Genomic DNA, 18,101 nt, shown 5'->3' on the forward strand with positions numbered 1-18,101 from the left:
ATCCGGTTCACCAGATTACGAGTCTACCACTCTAATCACTACACCACACTGGCTCTCCCTAACCTAGGGTTAGAAGGCCATCAAGCAACACAGTCTGAATGAACTCTTAACAATCACAAAGAAACCTACCAAACCACCCAGCCCCAGATTGACACCATAATAATAATAATAATAATAATAATAATAATAATAATAATAATAATTTATTATTTATACCCCGCCCATCTGGCTAGGCCTCCCCAGCCACTCTGGGTGGCTTCCATAGAAACCAAAAATACAGTAAAATATCACACGTTAAAAACTTCCCTGAACAGGGCTGCTTTAAGATGTCTTCTGAATGTCAGGTAGTTGTTTATCGCTTTGACACAAGATCTAGTCCAAGGTCAACAAGAAGACCAAAATGGCATCGATTAAGGGAAAGACAGAAACCAAAGAGACAAGTTCCCCAGATAGTGAATACGCAACAGTACCAAAACAGAACCTGGAGGAACTTGAATTGAAACTGAAAGAAGCCATTTGAGGCTCTCTCATGGACTATGCAAAACCTGAAAAGAACCCAATGACTCCCTTGGAGCAACAGATCAAAGAACTGAACTCCAAGATGGAAATTCTTATGGGCACCATCTTCAAATATAAGAAGTACAAATAGTCCATGTCTAGAAGTAAAACACAAATATAAGAGATACACTAGCTGACTTGGAGAACTGCCTCCAGAAGCTTCCCCAGCTTCCCCAAACAAGTGGAGAAGAGAGACCCAGCAGGCTCTGGAGCAATAGAAAACACATTTGCTGCATCATCCATATAACAGCCCTTCAGATATTTGAAGATGGCTATCCTGTCTCCTCTTAATTGTCTCTTCTCCAGACTGAACGTACACAACCCTTGATTCTCAGTACTTAGTTTCTAGATCAAATCAAATCAAAATCCGTTTATTGTGAGGACCATGCCTGTGCACAAAAATCAACACTACAATAGTTAAAAATATTAAAATTCATTACATACTGTGCCAACAAAACCTTCTTCCCACAAAATAGAAAAGGAGGGAAAGTTTCTAGAAAAGGAGAGAGTTTCTAGATCTCTCGTCAGCTTTCCTCCTTGTGCATAGTCTCTGCTTGTTTCCTCTTATGTGTCCATGACAGTCATTTGGAAACCTGTTGCTTTATATGGGAAAACAATTCCAGGAAGAAACAGTGTAATTTGAAGGAACTTCAACATTAGCATGCTTTGAATGCTATGTTGGATGGATTTTTTCAGAGTTCCTCACCAGTCACATTCCTTATTTTGTGTTTTTGGGACATCTGAAGTTTTATCAGCTCTGCTGATGTTTTCCCCTTGTTAACATGCTTGACAACCTAGAGATCTAAATCAGAAAGCTTATTTTACTTTAGCAGTCTATTTCCCAGAATGGAGTTCTGCAATTTGAACTATTTACAATATTAGAGGGTTTCACAAAATGCCTGACCCCATTGCCTGCTCATTTGTAAAAGAAGATATATACATTTATCTGTGTATACATGACCGGCTCATTAAAGCAAGCTCCAAGGAGGCAATCAATTAACATTGATCGCATTCTCACACTACTGTAACCTTTTTCATAATAAACGATGAGAAAATCTCTCTACTGTTCTGTGGCCCTGGAATAGGTAAGAGTCATGACCACTAGAAATTAGCAACAGACTCCATGCCTTAGTGTTTCCTGTAGCCAGCTGTTCTCTAAACTGTGGAGAACCCAAATCCAATGCCCGTACCTTTTAACTAGTGCAGTTACTAGAAATATGAAAACTCCATTGCCTCATGGCAAGGTTTGTGTATGACGATGGTCGAGGAACAGTAAGAAATATGCTGGAATCAGGGAGGAAGAAGAGAATTTTCCTTTTTTTCTAGGGGCACTTGGTAGAACCTCTGGCCAGTTGACACTGTCAGCATCTAGAGCATCAAGAACCCATGAGTCTGTGCATCATTACGCCTGATGCACCTCAGCTTTCCATAAGTCCCACCTGATCCAAGCAAGACATAATTTCTTATTGTGAGTCAAGTTAAGAAGCCCAAACCAGGAGACTTTATACCAGTTCACAACAGTGACTTGTTTTTATGTGATGTCCAGCAAACTTAACAAGGCCAATAACATTTCTGAAACCATTGAGAAATAATGTGTGATGATTTCATTTAGCACTTATTCATTAAATACAGTCTACTCTGGGTGCATCCGTACTGATCTTATTTATGTGATCTGATTATGGGTGGTGGTGGAGAGAGTTTATTGCTCCACTTCTAAGTTTTCTCATGGATAGCTCGTACCTTGTTTTTTAAAAAATAAGTTTTTTTCCAAAATTTGTCTAGTGACAGGTCTCAGTGGTGTCCAGAGGCACCATTCTTGTTGAACTAATTAAATTTGATATTGTTCCTCACAATCCTGGTATTACTTAAGGCTCCCCTGTCCCCCCCCCCTTTTTTAAGTGCCAGATACTGTATTTCCAATGATAATTTTTCATCAGTAATCAAATCCACAACAAAAATCTTTGTGCCACATCTGTTTACTACTGCTTCTTCCTACAGGTTGAATGCAGAGTTACCATGAACTTTCCTACTAGAGGAAGCAAGGGAGGAAGTGATTTTTTGCTGATTCTACCTTCCCTCTGCGACCTTTCCACAAACAGAGAGAGTCCTTCTCCTCATGGAAGGAACATTGTGGTTTTAACCTTCTAGCTTTGGAAGTGACTTCTGTAAAAACACATGTGTCTACATGGTCAGGTATCACATTGAAAACGAATAGCTCAGTTGGTAGAGTTGGGTCATGGATTTGAGTTCCACGTCAGGCAAAATATTTCTGCATTGCAGGGGATTGAACTAGATGACCCTTGTGGTCCCTTCCACTTCTGTGATTCTATGAGCTGATGTTATGCTCTGAATTTATGTGTGATGATGCTACTTTTAATTTTTTGAAGTGGATGCTATAATTGCATCATGAATAGCAGACCTGTATTAAGCAGTTTTGGCTCTGCAGCAAAAAGGCTATGTTTTAATTTCATTTACAACAAAAAGGTACCATCTACAGCAGCTCTTTTTTGGCACCCACATGAAACTTTTGAGCCATGAGTTTGCCATTCTTAGTTTGAGCTGGTAGCTAATTATCTATGAATTAATTGGAGTCACAGAGTTTTCTTGGTAGACAGAACTTAACTCAAAGAGCCAAGCTTCCATGATATGATGAGGGTTGTTTTACTGCCTACACCATTATTTAATCTAGCTGCAGATATCATTTTAGTTTGCTAAGCTTTTAGCATGAGTTGAAGTTCCACCACCCAATGATGTTGAATTGTTTTATCCTGTTGTTGGTTATGGCTGATTTTAGTAATTTGAATTACTTTTTAAAAAAAATATTTTACGCAGCTTGGAGTTTTCTAAATACAGAAAAGCAGGGTGTTGTTTTCTTAAAAAGGGGCAAAAATCCATACTATTTTTGATCCTGTTGTAATGATGTGCATCCTTTCATTTCTGGTTTAATTTTGTCTATAGCATAATATATGTTTTCCAGAATTTGGAAGCTGATTTAACAGAGGCAAGTGGGCAAATGGAAACCTTACACAGCAAATGCAATGATCTGGCATCTCAGCTGGGTGTTAAGCAGATTGAACTAACACAAAAAGATTTGGATGTGGCCAGAACTAGGTATGTATGCAATGTTTTTATAAAGGGTTTGTGAGCATTCCCATGATAACGAATATGGGGCAAAATCAAATGGTTTGCTTTTTGTAGTATGTTTTGTGCATTATGAGAAAAGTTTAGAATGTCTACTGTTTACGCTGACTATCTCAATGCCTTTTGACTTCTGTTATGGACATTATTTAAAAATTGCACATCTCTAATTAGCATTGGGTCAAAGAGTTCTCAGTCTCTGCTGCAAGTCACAAAACATCAATATGATTAGTAACATAAGCAATTAATTTGAGAGGCTAAATGCCTGAAACTGACAAAAGTTTGAAGCCTAACTTTCACTTTTTAATTAGAGTTAAGTCTGACAGGTCAGCAGGAGTCTGCTACTAAAGGTTTAAAATGTTGTGATTTTAGCTTTATCTGAGCGTTTCACATATTAAGTTGGATCATGAGGATTAATACTGCATGTATGAAATATGACTGACACGTAAGGCAAGTCTGAACCAAGAAGCACAAGCAGGGCAAACTTACGTTTCAGCTAATACGACTGTTGCTATGCGGGAGCTTAGATCAGTGTAAATAATTGGAATCTTATGCTGTCCCCAAAGAAATGTCCAAGCACAATTAACAGCAGTAGAAAAATGAGGGAACGTATTAATGATGACAGCCACTCAGAACCCCTAGGAACTGTCTCGCAATCACCAATCACAGTGTTGCTGCAGATGATGTCCCATATTAAGTGTGCATAGATTGTGCAGACAGTGGCCATGTTTTGGATGTGAGCTGGCAGTCAAGGGCTAGGCAAATTAGTTTGTGCTTGGGCCACACTCCTTTCTACCTCACAGCAGGGGACCAAACCCAAGACAGCTTTGCTGGACACACTTCAGAACCCCTTGAAGCTATCCCACCAATGCAGGAACCTTTTGGGTAGTGCTGGTATGACACATATTGCTGCTGCTCCCTGCTCAAGTTGGCATTATCTGTTCAGGCATAATGTCTGGAAAGAGCTTATGTCATCTCCAAATACTGATTTTCTGAACGGCCACTGTGCTTATCTAGCATACATTTAGCTTTCCATAGAAATGCCATGATGCCTCTACCGTTTGCTTCCACTTATTACAACTCCCATCATCTCTCTGCACTGCCTATGGGAGCTGGGACTGATAGAAGTTGTAGTTAAACAACACCTTGAGGGTCACAGGTTGGCCATCCTTGTTTTGCAGTTTTATTTTCTCCCATGGCCTTTCTGTACCTTTTCTCTCTGTGCATGAATTTAAACATATATGTGCATGCACACAGAAGATAGATGTCAATTATTTGCATGCTACCTTTCATTTCAAATAAATACAAAAGCAGTTTGTAGGACAGTAAAAATGACAACGTTTAACAATAACAATAAAAAACCAGTGTGTCTGAAGAAGTGTGCAAAAGCTTATACCCAGAACAAACTTAGTTGGTCTCTAAGGTGCCACTGGACAATTTTTTAATATATTTCGACTGCGTCAGACCAACATGGCTACCTACTTGAATAAAAACCCAATAATCAGTGGCCTCCTCCAGAGGGAGATCAACTTGTAAGGGAGGTGCCAGATGGTGAAATCCCTTCTCTGCACCCCTGTGAGGTAGACCTCTGCAGGCTGTGGTCTGGTTAAGAGGGATGCTTCCACAGTTCACAGCAATCAGACTGGTCATTGTGGCAGAATGAAGTTCGCTCAAATCACCTGGTTATTTAGGGCTTTATAAACCTGTACTTTATAAGCCAGTGAGAGCTGGACCATAAAGAAGGCTGATCGCTGAAGAATTGATGCTTTTGAATTATGGTGCTGGAGGAGACTCTTGAGAGTCCCATGGATTGCAAGAAGATCAAACCTATCCATTCTTAAGGAAATCAGCCCTGAGTGCTCACTGGAAGGACAGATCCTGAAGCTGAGGCTCCAAGACTTTGGCCACCTCATGAGAAGAGAAGACTCCCTGGAAAAGACCCTGATGTTGGGAAAGATGGAGGGCACAAGGAGAAGGGGACGACAGATGAGGAGATGGTTGAATAGTGTTCTCGAAGCTACCAGCATGAGTTTCACTAAACTGCGGGAGGCAGTGGAAGACAGGAGTGCCTGGCGTGCTCTGGTCCATGGGGTCACGAAGAGTCGGACACGACTAAACGACTAAACAACAACAACAAGCCTGTACTTAAACTTCAAACTTTGCTCAGTATCTGATAGCCAGTGCAGCTCTTTCTGAACAATTTTTCATGCATGCAGTGATGAAGTGGGCTCTTGTCTGTGGAAGATTGTGCCACGATAGGTCTTCGTTTAATGTGTCACAAACCTCCTCCTTGTTTCTGCGGTAACAGTCTTGTCCTCAGGCTGGCATTGGAATGTTTACCCATTGGGGACATCGTGAGACTCAGAAGCAAAACATGCAAAGGTTTGCACTGTTAACACAGCTGCACCTCTGGAACATTTCCCCTTATATTCTAGGCAGTAATTCTTCTATACAATGTCCATGGCAATAAGTAGCCTTCAAGGAACTTGTGTGGTGGTGACAGAATTGTCCGTCTTTACAGTGCACAAAGCCAAGAAAAAGATAATGCCATTTAGTATGCAAGTAGAAAGAGGCAAGAAATCTCCTGATAGTAGTGTTGAAGAAATTAGCACGATAGTCATTGTTTATAACCCTATAAGGCTCTTATTCTGTACCTACAAATAAACATACGACTACGACTGTGAAAGATCTACAATACTTGTTGTTAGTATACCAGTAAGACAAATCTACAAAATATCAGCAAGGGTTATCCTGAGGATGATAGATGCCATGGGCATGATGTATGTTCATAATTGACACATCTAGCATCTGGATTGGAAAGTTGCACTTCAGTTTGAAACCACTAAGATTCATAGGACTTAATATTCAGTTCAGGTGTGAACTGGGTGCTTGGAATGGGAGCCTAAGTGAAACTCTGACATACTTGCTTTGCAAAGAAGCTGCGAAGGATATTGCTTCTCCAATTGTCCAACTTAAAATTCTTTTTATTTCTTGCTGTATCTTTTCATTGCCTGTGGTGCATATCTATTATTGGCTCCCTACAGCTCACAATGTGCAGATTCTGAAATCAGCTTCAGGAATCATGCTCCTTCCTCTACTGCACATTAACTCTCCACTTCAAGTGCTGGCATTAGCATTGCCCCAGTGTACAGCTAAGTTAACCATGGCTAAATTAACCAGGGTTCTCAAAACCACTTGAAACCCCATTTTCAGTCACCCACATGGATTAGACTGTGCACACCACTTGATGACTAAAGCTTAAGACATTAATCTGTGTTCAGTGATCTTTGCTATTATTCCAATATGTTGCGGGGAGCTTCCTCTGCTAAAATTGTGTTGCGTTGGCTACATCACAAAATGGCAATGCCTACCTTTATTACTTGGCCAGAAAACTAATAGGGGAAGAATGACGTCATTGCTTATAATTACCTCCCCTAGTCTCTGTATTTGCATGATAGGAACTGGGATAAATGTAAATGTATCCCTTTCTTGTTTGTATTATTTGGGCAAAATTACTACTTTATTCAGTCCATACATGTTCAGAAACCTGCAAAATTGAGCTGTGCACCCAGCAGAATTACAGCTGAAGCAGCGAACCACTTACTAGCAACCCTGTCGCTTATGCTCAGGTCCTTTGTTCTGCTTTGTTGTTTAGACATTTACTTGTAGGGCATTAACCTTGAAATTTGCAGATAAATGCTTGGAATTGTGAGCTTTGAGGTCTCTTCCTTTTATAGTCTTCGCGAGGCTCCATTAAAACTGCTAGGTTTTGAAAAGTATCCTGTGATCAACTGCAGCATCCCTGCTGCTTGGCTGCTCTATCTCTTCTTACAATGTAATGACTGTGCTTTCTATGAAAGTTCGCTCGGCAGGAGAAGGCTTTGACTTCAGCAGCTGTGGGAACGAACAGAGCAGCTGCCTGACCTAAAGCTCTTTCAGACACACACACACACACACACACACACACACACACACACACACACCAACCATAGAAAATCCTCACTTGCTCCACCAGTCTGGTGCCCTCCATGGCAAATTTCAGAAGTGGGGAGAAAGGGCAATAATTCCATTTTAGGTATCAGATCTTACTGACATTGGTATCTGCATCAGGGAAATGTTAATTTAATTAAAGTGCATTGTTGTAGCACCTGAGAGCAGATACTTGCTTCAGAAAGAGCAAATTATAATACATGGGTTTTTTTTGTGAGAAATGATAATAATCATTTTTAAACAGGGAGATCCTTGAAGTAACTCCACAAAGTTAAATTAGGAGAGGGGATATTGAAAACTTGAGATCAGCATAGAGTCCAGTGGGTTCCATCATCCTTAAATCAATAGCTAACATTAATCTGGCCTCCATTCTATTACCTGCATTTCTTTAGGGGACCCCCAAGGAGATCATAAGCAATGGAAGCATTCAGAAGTGCAGGGCAGACCACATTATACCAGTGCCAGGAATCTCAGCTCATGATATACTTGTAATTGGTGTTTCAAGCAAGCGACCCCTCACTGTTGGGGAAGTTATAACTGGCATAATACATCCAGTTTGTGCACAAGATAGTTTCACCGTGCAAGTTGGGCTATGAATATAATCCAGAGCGGACTGCACATAGCCAGATTTTTGCTGTGTTGCTTTCACTTCCGCTAGCACCATGGAACTTCCCAGCTGAGTTTGAAACACCCCAAAGTTTAAATACAAGTTTGAAGAATTAGTTATTTAAAAGAAAGACTATTGTGGCACTTTAAATACTATACTAACAGACTAATTGTGGCATAAGTTTTCATAGCACAAAGTGCTCTTTCCTGGTATTTATAGACCTTCCTATTTGTAGGTTTACAAGACAGCCTACAATAAAGTTTAATTAAAAATTCATCCAGTAAAATTGAACAGATTAAAAACGTGTTGTAAAGATAAATTGCCTAAAAAACTAGCAGTCAATTAAAAGGCATTGGAAAATAAAAAAGACCTTTCCCTGTTCCTGAAATGATATCCTGAAGTTAGCCTCCCTGGTAAAGCTGTTCCACAGCAAGGGTGAAAAGACCCATCCCAAATAGTCAATATAGAATTGTCACAAGCAGTTTCTCTTGTATTTCCTGGTAATGCAGTCCTACTTTTGCAAGGTAGTCAAGAGGGTTGTGGTTGTGCAGCTTCAGATGAAACAGGTTATCTTCACCCATTTTAGCCTGGCTTTGGTTTTCGTACCAAGACAGCTTTGGTTAATCTGGTTGATCACCTGCTTTGTGAGAGATGGGGAAGTTCAAGTATGTTGGCCTTGTGGCTTTTGATACAATCACTCCACCTCCCCCCCATCCAAAGGTTGGGGTCACAGGGTTAAGGTGTTTTTGCTGCTACGTACAGGGCCACTTCCAGAGAATAGCATTGGATTACTTCTGCTTGGCCCTCGTGGCAGTTACTCTGTGGGGTCCCACAGGTTTCCTCCTTGTCCCCAGTACCATGTAACATCTAGATATAGAGCTGGGTAAGGTTGCCAGGGAGACTGGGAGTCTGCACCACCAATACACTGATTACTCCCAATTCTGTATCTACATACCATCCAAACCCGGTACTGGAAGGCATTGACAAGCTGGAAGAGGGCCAAAAAACTGAAACTGCATCCTGACAAAATGGCGGCACTGTTGGTGGCAGTTCTCATGTCTGAGAAGTGGAAGTTTGGGTTTTTCTGGAGGGAGTTGTAAAGGAGCAAGTGTGTAGTTCAAGAATGCTCCTAAACCCAATAACTTCACTAGAGACCCAGGTTTGTTTAGCAGCTGTGGTCATTCCTGGATTGAGATTCCCTGGTGGCAGTTTTGCTTGCTCCAAGATCTCCCATTTGGATTACTGTAATACACTCCATATGGGTTACCCTTGAAGGCAGTCCAGAAACTGTAGCTAGTGCCTAACATTGCCGCACAGGTTTTAACAGTTGCACTAGTAGGGAGTCATAATTTCCACTGGCTGCCTTTATGCTACTGAGCATCTAGCATATGTTTCCATTCTTCCAGTAGTAAAAGGCATTATTTTGTCAACTATCTGTTAGCATATTAATTCTCTTGAGTCTTCTGTTTGTTCTGTTACATAATTCATGTCCCTGTCATCTGAATTTCTTTCCTCCTTTGGGTTTAAATGGACACATAACGATATTTCTGTTTGTTTTTTTCTGTAAACAGCATGCCATTTTAATGGCATTAGGTACCTGATTCATACGGTAAATCTACACAAAATGTTGTTCCTCTGTAATAAAGAGAAGCTAAGATTTTAAATTTTTAAAATCTTAAGATCCTAAATAGATACAAAGAATACTGAAAATAAAAAGCAAGATCAAAATATATAAATCAAACTGAACCACTGTTTTTAGCTGTGCTTTTAATGATCACATATCTGCTCTCATAGGAAATTCTGAATTGCTAAACATTTTTGCTATATAGTAGAATGGAAAATCAGAAATTCAAAAGCTAAGCCTTCTTTGAGTGGTATTCAACAAAGTTTTACACAGAATAGACCTGTTAATATTATTCGGTCTAGCATAGTCATGTTTATTGATTTCAGACAAGTAGAAATGTTTGCACTGGCAGAGTGATCTGCTTAGCACTATCTTGAATTCTACCCCCTGTCTTTGGCCTGATATAAGGTGGGTCTTTCAAATTCCTTAAACATTACAAGAAGTTTCACAACACCTCTTTGGACTAGTTCTTAGTGTCCCCTTGTTATGTGTTCTGTTACATAAACTCCTTAGTAGGACTTTTTCACTGCAAGCATATTTTATCAGGAATCAAAAAAGGTATGAATAAAAACAGTGAAAGTCACCATGTATCCCTTCTTAGGTTTTTGCTTTAAAAAGTATATTGAATAATGAAAGGAGAACTGCAAGTGTTTCTGTGAGAACTTGTTGAAGACCATTTATTTTACCATTCATATTGATGAAATGAATTAAAATGAAAACTGACATTACAGTTAATATTTCTTTTCTTTTTAGTTCATCACTCTTTATTATCACTTAATGAATCTGAAACTATAGATGAGAGTAGAAGATTTTCACATAAAAACAGCTAACATAACTGTTTAATTGAGATGATTGCAATATTTCTTTTGCTCAAGTTTCTTGTTTCTTGCTTGCTTTGCACAGGAAGGAGTTGCAGGAGCTGCAGAATCTCTACAAACAAAACACTGAACATGCAGCACAGCAGGCAGAGCTGATCCAGCAGCTTCAGGCTCTCAATATGGATACGCAAAAAGTACTGAGAACTCAGGAGGATGCTCACACAGCTGAAACGATATCATATCAAAAAGTATGTAGGCGCTCTGAAAGTGCGTTTCCTTCTTTACAAGGGCAAAACTTTGCAAAAGTGTCACCTTCACTATAAGTGCAATATGTGGTTGGACTTGTGTGAGTAGTCATTGAAGGTCAGTGGCAAATAGCTTGTTCCATCACTGCCCTTGGCCTCATCACTACCACACTGTTATTGACATTTTTCTCTTTGCAGCTAAGGAAGGAAGGACATATAATTCAACACTCCTGTTTCCAGACGGGGGAAATATAGCACAATCAGTGTGCACCAGTTTGCTGTGTTTCTTTTTCTTATTTTATCTGTTTATTTTAATTAACAAAATGTATATACCACTTACACTATAAAGGTAAAGGTACCCCTGCCCGTACGGGCCAGTCTTGACAGACTCTGGGGTTGTGCGCCCATCTCACTTAAGAGGCCAGGGGCCAGCGCTGTCCGGAGACACTTCCGGGTCACGTGGCCAGCGTGACATCGCTGCTCTGGCGAGCCAGAGCCGCACACGGAAACGCCGTTTACCTTCCCGCTGGTAAGCGGTCCCTATTTATCTACTTGCACCCGGAGGTGCTTTCGAACTGCTAGGTTGGCAGGCGCTGGGACCGAGCAGCGGGAGCGCACCCCGCCGCAGGGATTCGAACCGCCGACCTTTCGATCGGCAAGTCCTAGGCGCTGAGGCTTTAACCCACAGCGCCACCTGCGTCCCTTACACCTTACACTATAGAATCATAGAATTGGGAGGGACCCAAGAGTCATCTAGTCCAACCCCCTGCAATGCAGGAATCTCAGATAAAGCATCCATTACAGATGACCATCCAACCTCTGCTTAAAAACTTCCAGGGGAGGAGAGTCCACCACCTCTCATGGGAGTCTCTTCCACTGCTGTACAGCTCTTACTCTCACAAAGTTTTTTTCTGAATATTTAGTTGGAATATCCTTTCTTGTAACTTGAAGCCATTGGTTTGACTCCTACCCTCCAGAGGAGGAGAAAACAAGCATGCTCCCTCCTCCATGTGACAGCCCTTGAGATATTTGAAGATTGCTCTCATATCTCCTCTCAGTCTCTTCTTTTCCAGGCTAAACATACCCAGCTCCTTCAAACGCTCCTCCTAAGGCAGGGGTCGGCAACCCGCGGCTCCGGAGCCGCATGTGGCTCTTTTACACCTTTGCCGCGGCTCCGGGGTGGATACTAGCGAGGGGAGGAGGCGCATTGTGCGCCCCGACATTCCCCACTGTGGCAGGCGCTGTACTGGCTGTGATGTCGCATGGGTGCGGTGCGTGCGTTAGTCACGCACCATCCTGATGTCACCTTCCCACCCGCCTGCTACATTGTAAGGGGCATGTACGCTGGTCACTGTTTTGAAGGGGAGTGAAGAACACACACACACAAAAAGGTAACTTGTTAATTTAACGTTTATTTCTATGAGGAGGAGTAATTCTGAAGGGTCAAAGAAAGAAATAATAAAAAAGTGACAAAAAAGTTATTTTTATAATGACGAGTTTTGCGGCTCCCAGTTTTTTTTCCTTCGGAAACGAGTCCAAGTGGCTCTTTTTGTCTTAAAGGTTGCAGACCCCTGTCCTAAGGCTTAGTTCCCAGGCCCTTCATTATCTTGGTTGCCCTCCTCTGCACACGTTCCAGCTTGTCAACATCCTTCTTAAATTGTGGTGCCCAGAATTGGACACAGTATTCTAGTTGTGGTCTGATCAACATAGAACAGAGATTTATAAAAGACAATCTAAAATATTCATTAACAAAACAAATAAAATGAACATGTAGAACAACTTACATTAAAAAACCCTAGAATTTTCAAAGCAGTTATACTTAATAAAATTGTGTGTTTAGAATTGCACACCAAAATTACATGTTTGGGTGGGCTTGCTGTGTCTGTGTGTGGGGGGGAAGGTTTTTGTAGGCCTTGAAAACAATATTGTGAAGGCACATGGTTAATATTAATGGGAAGGGAGTTCCAAGGATTGGGTGCTACCACACTATAAGGTTCAGTTTCCTGCAGAATGAACACTATGTGGCACTTCATCACATACAAGAAACAGTGTAAAACTGATTAAAATTAAAATTAGGAACAGAGACAGCAGGTTAGAAGCCAATGAAGGTTTACAAAAACCTAAATATGCCAGCAGCCTGAAAGGTAAAATACCTGTTAAAATCAGCAGTCTTCATATGCAAGGTTATAATCATGCCTCCCCAATGGTATTATTATTTCTTTTGATCTGGATGCTGTACTTCTGTTGATGCAGCTTAGAATTGCATTAGCTTTTTTTTTTTTTTTTGCTGGTGCATCAACACTGTTTGTATTGTGGTCTACTAAGACCCCTAGATCCTTTTCACATGTCCTGCCTCCAAGCCAGGTATCCTTCAGCCTATATTTGTGGAACTGATTATTCCTGCCTAACTGTCTGCATTTACAGTTGTTCTTGTTGAAATTCATTTTGTTAGTTTTGGCCCAGTTCTCCAATCTGTCAAGGTCATCTTGAATCCTGATTGTATCTTCTGTGGTATTACCTATCCCTCCCAGTTTAGTGTAAAAAATAATAATAATGACTAGCATCTGCTCTATTCCTTCATCCAAGTAAATTATAAAGATGTTGAACAGCATTGGGCCAAGGCCAGAACCTGTGGTACTTCTTACTTTTTTCCTGGATGACGAGGAACCATTGGTGAGCACTCTTTGGGTTTGGTCAGTGAACAGCTACAAATCCACTAATAGTAATATCGTCTAGCCCATATTTTACCACCATCTCTGCAAGACTGTCATGGGGGACTTTGTTGAAAGCCTTACTGAAATCAAGATACGTTACATCCACTGCATTCCCCTGCCAGCCAAGCTGGTAACTCTATCAAAAAAATAAGATTTGTCTGACATGACCTGTTTTTGAGAAACTCTTGCAGGCTCTTAGTTATCACAGCATCCTCTTCTAAGTGCTTACAGACCGATTGTTTAATTATCTGTTTCCATCCTTATAAAATCTGCTCTCTTGATCCACTTGGAAAGTCAAGCCTGTTTTTGTTCTCCCTCTTTCTCTAGGCTTCGGACAAACAAGTGTGATGTCCTTTCAAGCTAATGATGTGACCATGGATTTATATTTGGAGAGCTGATCAAGTTCATTTCGGGTTTATCAAGCTCATTTGAGCAAGCTTTGAAAAACAACACTTGATTGAGTACATCGAAGACACTTTGTTTATCCGTGTTGCTGGTCCCAATTTCTGTAGATAGAGGAAACACAGATGTGGTCTAGGATTTAAACTTAGTTTCCTGTTTGGGAGCAAACAGTGTTACTTTTGGACCATTGAGAAAGCTTTCCTTTATGAGATTTTCAATCAGACCAATTAATAAATAGCTAGGCAGCCAAGACCTCGCTGAAGGGAAGTGCTGCATTTTGAAACAAAACTTTTAAACTGTAAATTTCAGAGTGTGCTGATAAGGTAGTCTGGAGACCGAGAAACTCTTGTTGTCTTATTATCCTTAGTATTGATTTAAGACTCACTACCTTGAGTCTTAGGTGAGGATAAATCTATTGAGTCTCATTAAAACCAGCATGCTACTGGAGCACTTGGTGTGTCTGGGACCAGTGAAATAGTTGGTATACATTTTTAGAAAATAATTCCTTTTCTTGAGAAGAAGAGCTATAAATACAGTATAAAATAGATGTCAATGAGTTTCCATAAACCCACTAACCTAAAATATTTGGGCTGAGGGGAAGTAGTGTTGTGTAGCCCATCTTGATATTAGTGTGGAACTGAATGCCTACATCCAGTTTTTCTAACTTGGGATCATTGGTTAGACTGTGTTCTACAAAAACGCCTGAGAGTTTGGAGATGTTTTCCATTGTAGTTATGTCTGGATATGTATTTATAAGCCTCTCAAGATGTTATATCTAAGAGCATGATACAAGCGTGAATGGGCTCATGTGATTAATCTGGGGCAAGACTGTCCAAATTTAAAATATAGGTGGAGAATTAATAATCATACTATGCATTTTTGTCATGCGTTTCAAGAATTCAAGATTACCAAAAATGTCTGAAAGCATAAAAACCTTTAGACTGAATATTTCCTATATTTAAAAAAACAAAAAACAAATCCTGGATATATAGATGCTAACACATCATAGAAAAGGTTCGGGTAACTCTTTTTGACATGTTAGGTTTGTTTGTTCATATGTGTTTGTTCATTCAGGGTTTTTTTTATGTTGGGCATATGGGAATGTTCAAACGTTCAGTTGCTTACTCACAGCCTGATTACAGCCTGCTACTGTATTGTTCAGAAGCAGGGAAGGGCTTCACCCTTGGTGTCTCTAGTTCAGGCTGGGAATACCTCCCATCTGAACCCTGGGGACCTGCCGCCAGTTTAGGGTAGACAATACAAAGGAAAATGGATCAATCATTTGACATGGTATACGGCAGCTTTCTGTGTTTGTGTATATCACATGAGATTACCAATCATTTGCCTTCACTCCTGAAGCTGCAATCCCACACACACAACTAGGATTACGGTATGTGCCATTGAACTCATTGGGACTTACATCCAAGTAGGCATATATACAGAATTGTGCAGCAAGTTTGTCAGAGCAGCTTTGTTTATTTCAATCTTCTTTTGTTCAAGGCAGCTTGCAGTAGCTTTTAAGCCACGGGATCAAGTGAGACCTAATAAACTTGGTCTGTCTGTGCAAATTCCATTATGTCCTAAATGATATGCCAGTGAGTCACATGACCTGAGGTTCTGGGCATATGGGCTATCTGACCACTAACAGAGGTCATTGATCTTGCTATAAGGGACGATATATCATAGGACGTACATGCTGATAGGCATTTGGAAACGTAGAAGACTTTTCCTCTGTGAATTTGCCTATAGAGTGGCTGACAAGTCCTTATCTAGTTCTTCCAGCCAGCACACTAATGCAAGGGAGACAGTTGTCTTGGAATACTGCACTTTTGATTTGTTAGGGGAATATAAAGTCTGTTATCTGGTTTCAGCCATTTGGAGGATGAAAACTTGTTGGGCCTTTTGCAAATGTAGACATTTGCGTTGCTGGGTGGCTGCAAGTTTTGTTTTGTTTTGTTTTGTTTTGTTCTCTTTAATATTTTTATCCAGACAAGTTAGATGGCTTAGAGAAACCTGATCATCTTACCTGCTATGTAAATAACAATAAGCTACTGTGGTGCAGGAAAGAACTAGGAAATGGTATTCTGTTATACAGTAGCTTCAATTAACAGAGAACTATATATATATTAAATAGAAACTAGAAAAAATCATTTGTATGCACAAGCCCTAACCATCCATTTTCTATAACCCGTGACATGTGAAACTGTAACCATCAAGCTAAAGCTGAGTTCATGTTCTTAGGACCAAAATAGCCCTGGCAGGCAAAAAATGTTTGTTGCATTTGTCATGTTGCTGTGTCTGTTCCATTCATGAATAAAGTAGATGTGGTCTAATTTCTGTAGGAGTTTTTTGCAGAGGCAAGTTCCTTTTCTGTCCCTTTCCCTCTCCCTTCTGTCCCTGCATTCTAGGAATCTCAGGCTCTTTTCTCCCAGGGCAGTTCTGATACTGGAAGTGTGCCAGAGCACGGCAAGATTAAGTTCAGGTGGATTCAGGTCCTTTCACATACTGTCACCTTTCGTTATAAAAACTAGACCCACCCCAATTTATATGTCAATGTGATAGAATGGTTGCTTCTGTCATGTTTTGTTTGGCCTATAGCCTTCATTTAGTAGTGTAGAATTTAGATTTCTGGGATAATATTGTTGCGAGCTGTTACATCTAAGATAGTTTTATGCAGAATAGCTTCTGTAGATTTACTTAGTGTAAAATATAGGTAAGTACACTATAGGTAGTACACTACAGTTCCAGTGTCAAGCATTTTCTTTCTATGTGTTGATGAAGGGCATTGGAACTCTGTCTCAAACGAAATCTGGCAGAGTGGGATCAGCATTTACAAGGGTAGAAAATGGTTTTAATTATACTGGTTCTCTGAATTTTGTTGCTGGATTTCACACTCCAGTAGTTGCATATTTATGAACATGTGCTCTTGTTCATGGCACTTTTTCTTAAATCTTAAATTTTTCTTAAATTTCTTAAATTTTAAAATAGCTTTACAATGAATTGACCATATGTTTTGAGAAACTCAAAGCAAGTGAGCTGGAGCTCCGGCAAAGTCAAGCTTCTCTTCAGAACCAACTACTTGAAAAAGAACGACATATCAGTCAGCTGGAAGAACAACTTCAACAGGCTCTCAGCTCTCTGTTTTCAAAACCTGAAAGTCCTTCAAAACAGAGAAAAGAGGTGAGAGAAAAATTGTTGGCAAATAGTATTTTTAATTATCCCACTGTCCAAGTGAACAACCTGGTAGATATAACACCATGCACCCATGAAACAATCAAGCAGCAGCTAAGTTAAGTTTTTCTGCAGCACTTGTGTTGTTGTTGTTCACACAAAAAATGAGAACACAAAATACATAATGAAACGAAAACAAAACAATAACCCCCCTCCCACAAACACATTTAAAAGGCCATAAAATGTTTGATCAGCCCAATGCCTGGTTATAGAGAAATGTTTTTGCTTGGCACCTAAAGATATGTAAGGAAGGTGCCAGGTGAGCCTCCCTGGGGAGAGCATTCCACAAAAGGGAGCCACCACAAAAGAGGCCTGTTCTCACGTTGCCACCCTCTGGACCTCTCATGGAGGGGGCACATGAAGAAGGGCCTCAGGTGATGATTGCAGGGTCTGAGTCACTTCATATGGGGAAAGGCGGTCCTTGAGGTATTGTAGTTCTGAGACATTTAAGGCTTCATGGGTCAAAACCAGCACTTTGAATTGGGACTGGAAATTAATTGGTAGCAAGTGCAGTTGGGCCAGGATCAGTGTAATATACTCTAACTGTCTTGCCCCAGTGAGTAACCTGGCCGTCGAATCCTCCACCAGCTGAAGTTTCTGAACTGCCTTCGGAGGCAGCTCGACATATAACATGTTGCAGTGGTTTGCCAGAAGCGGCTTTGTCATGCTGGCCACATGACCCGGAAGCTGTACGCCGGCTCCCTCGGCCAGTAAAGCGAGATGAGCGCCGCAACCCCAGAGTTGGTCATGACTGGACCTAATGGTCAGGGGTCC

General features: G+C 40.6%; 1 protein-coding gene across 3 annotated transcripts in view; it reads left to right on the forward strand.

Moving 5' to 3' along the window:
• CNTLN (centlein) overlaps nucleotides 1-18,101 on the forward strand; it is a 174,041-nt gene that overhangs the window by 43,525 nt on the left and 112,415 nt on the right. For all 3 annotated transcript variants that reach the window (XR_014559314.1, XM_083718417.1, XM_083718416.1), the window contains exons 6-8: nucleotides 3,536-3,669; nucleotides 10,821-10,983; nucleotides 17,085-17,276. Coding sequence is in view for 2 of the 3 variants with exons in the window: in XM_083718417.1 (XP_083574543.1) it covers nucleotides 3,536-3,669; nucleotides 10,821-10,983; nucleotides 17,085-17,276 (489 nt within the window). In the remaining variant the exon portion in view is untranslated. The remainder of the gene's footprint in view (nucleotides 1-3,535; nucleotides 3,670-10,820; nucleotides 10,984-17,084; nucleotides 17,277-18,101) is intronic.

Source organism: Podarcis gaigeae, assembly GCF_964106915.1.
Source record: "Podarcis gaigeae genome assembly, chromosome: 17".
Classification (NCBI taxonomy): Eukaryota; Metazoa; Chordata; class Lepidosauria; order Squamata; family Lacertidae; genus Podarcis; species Podarcis gaigeae.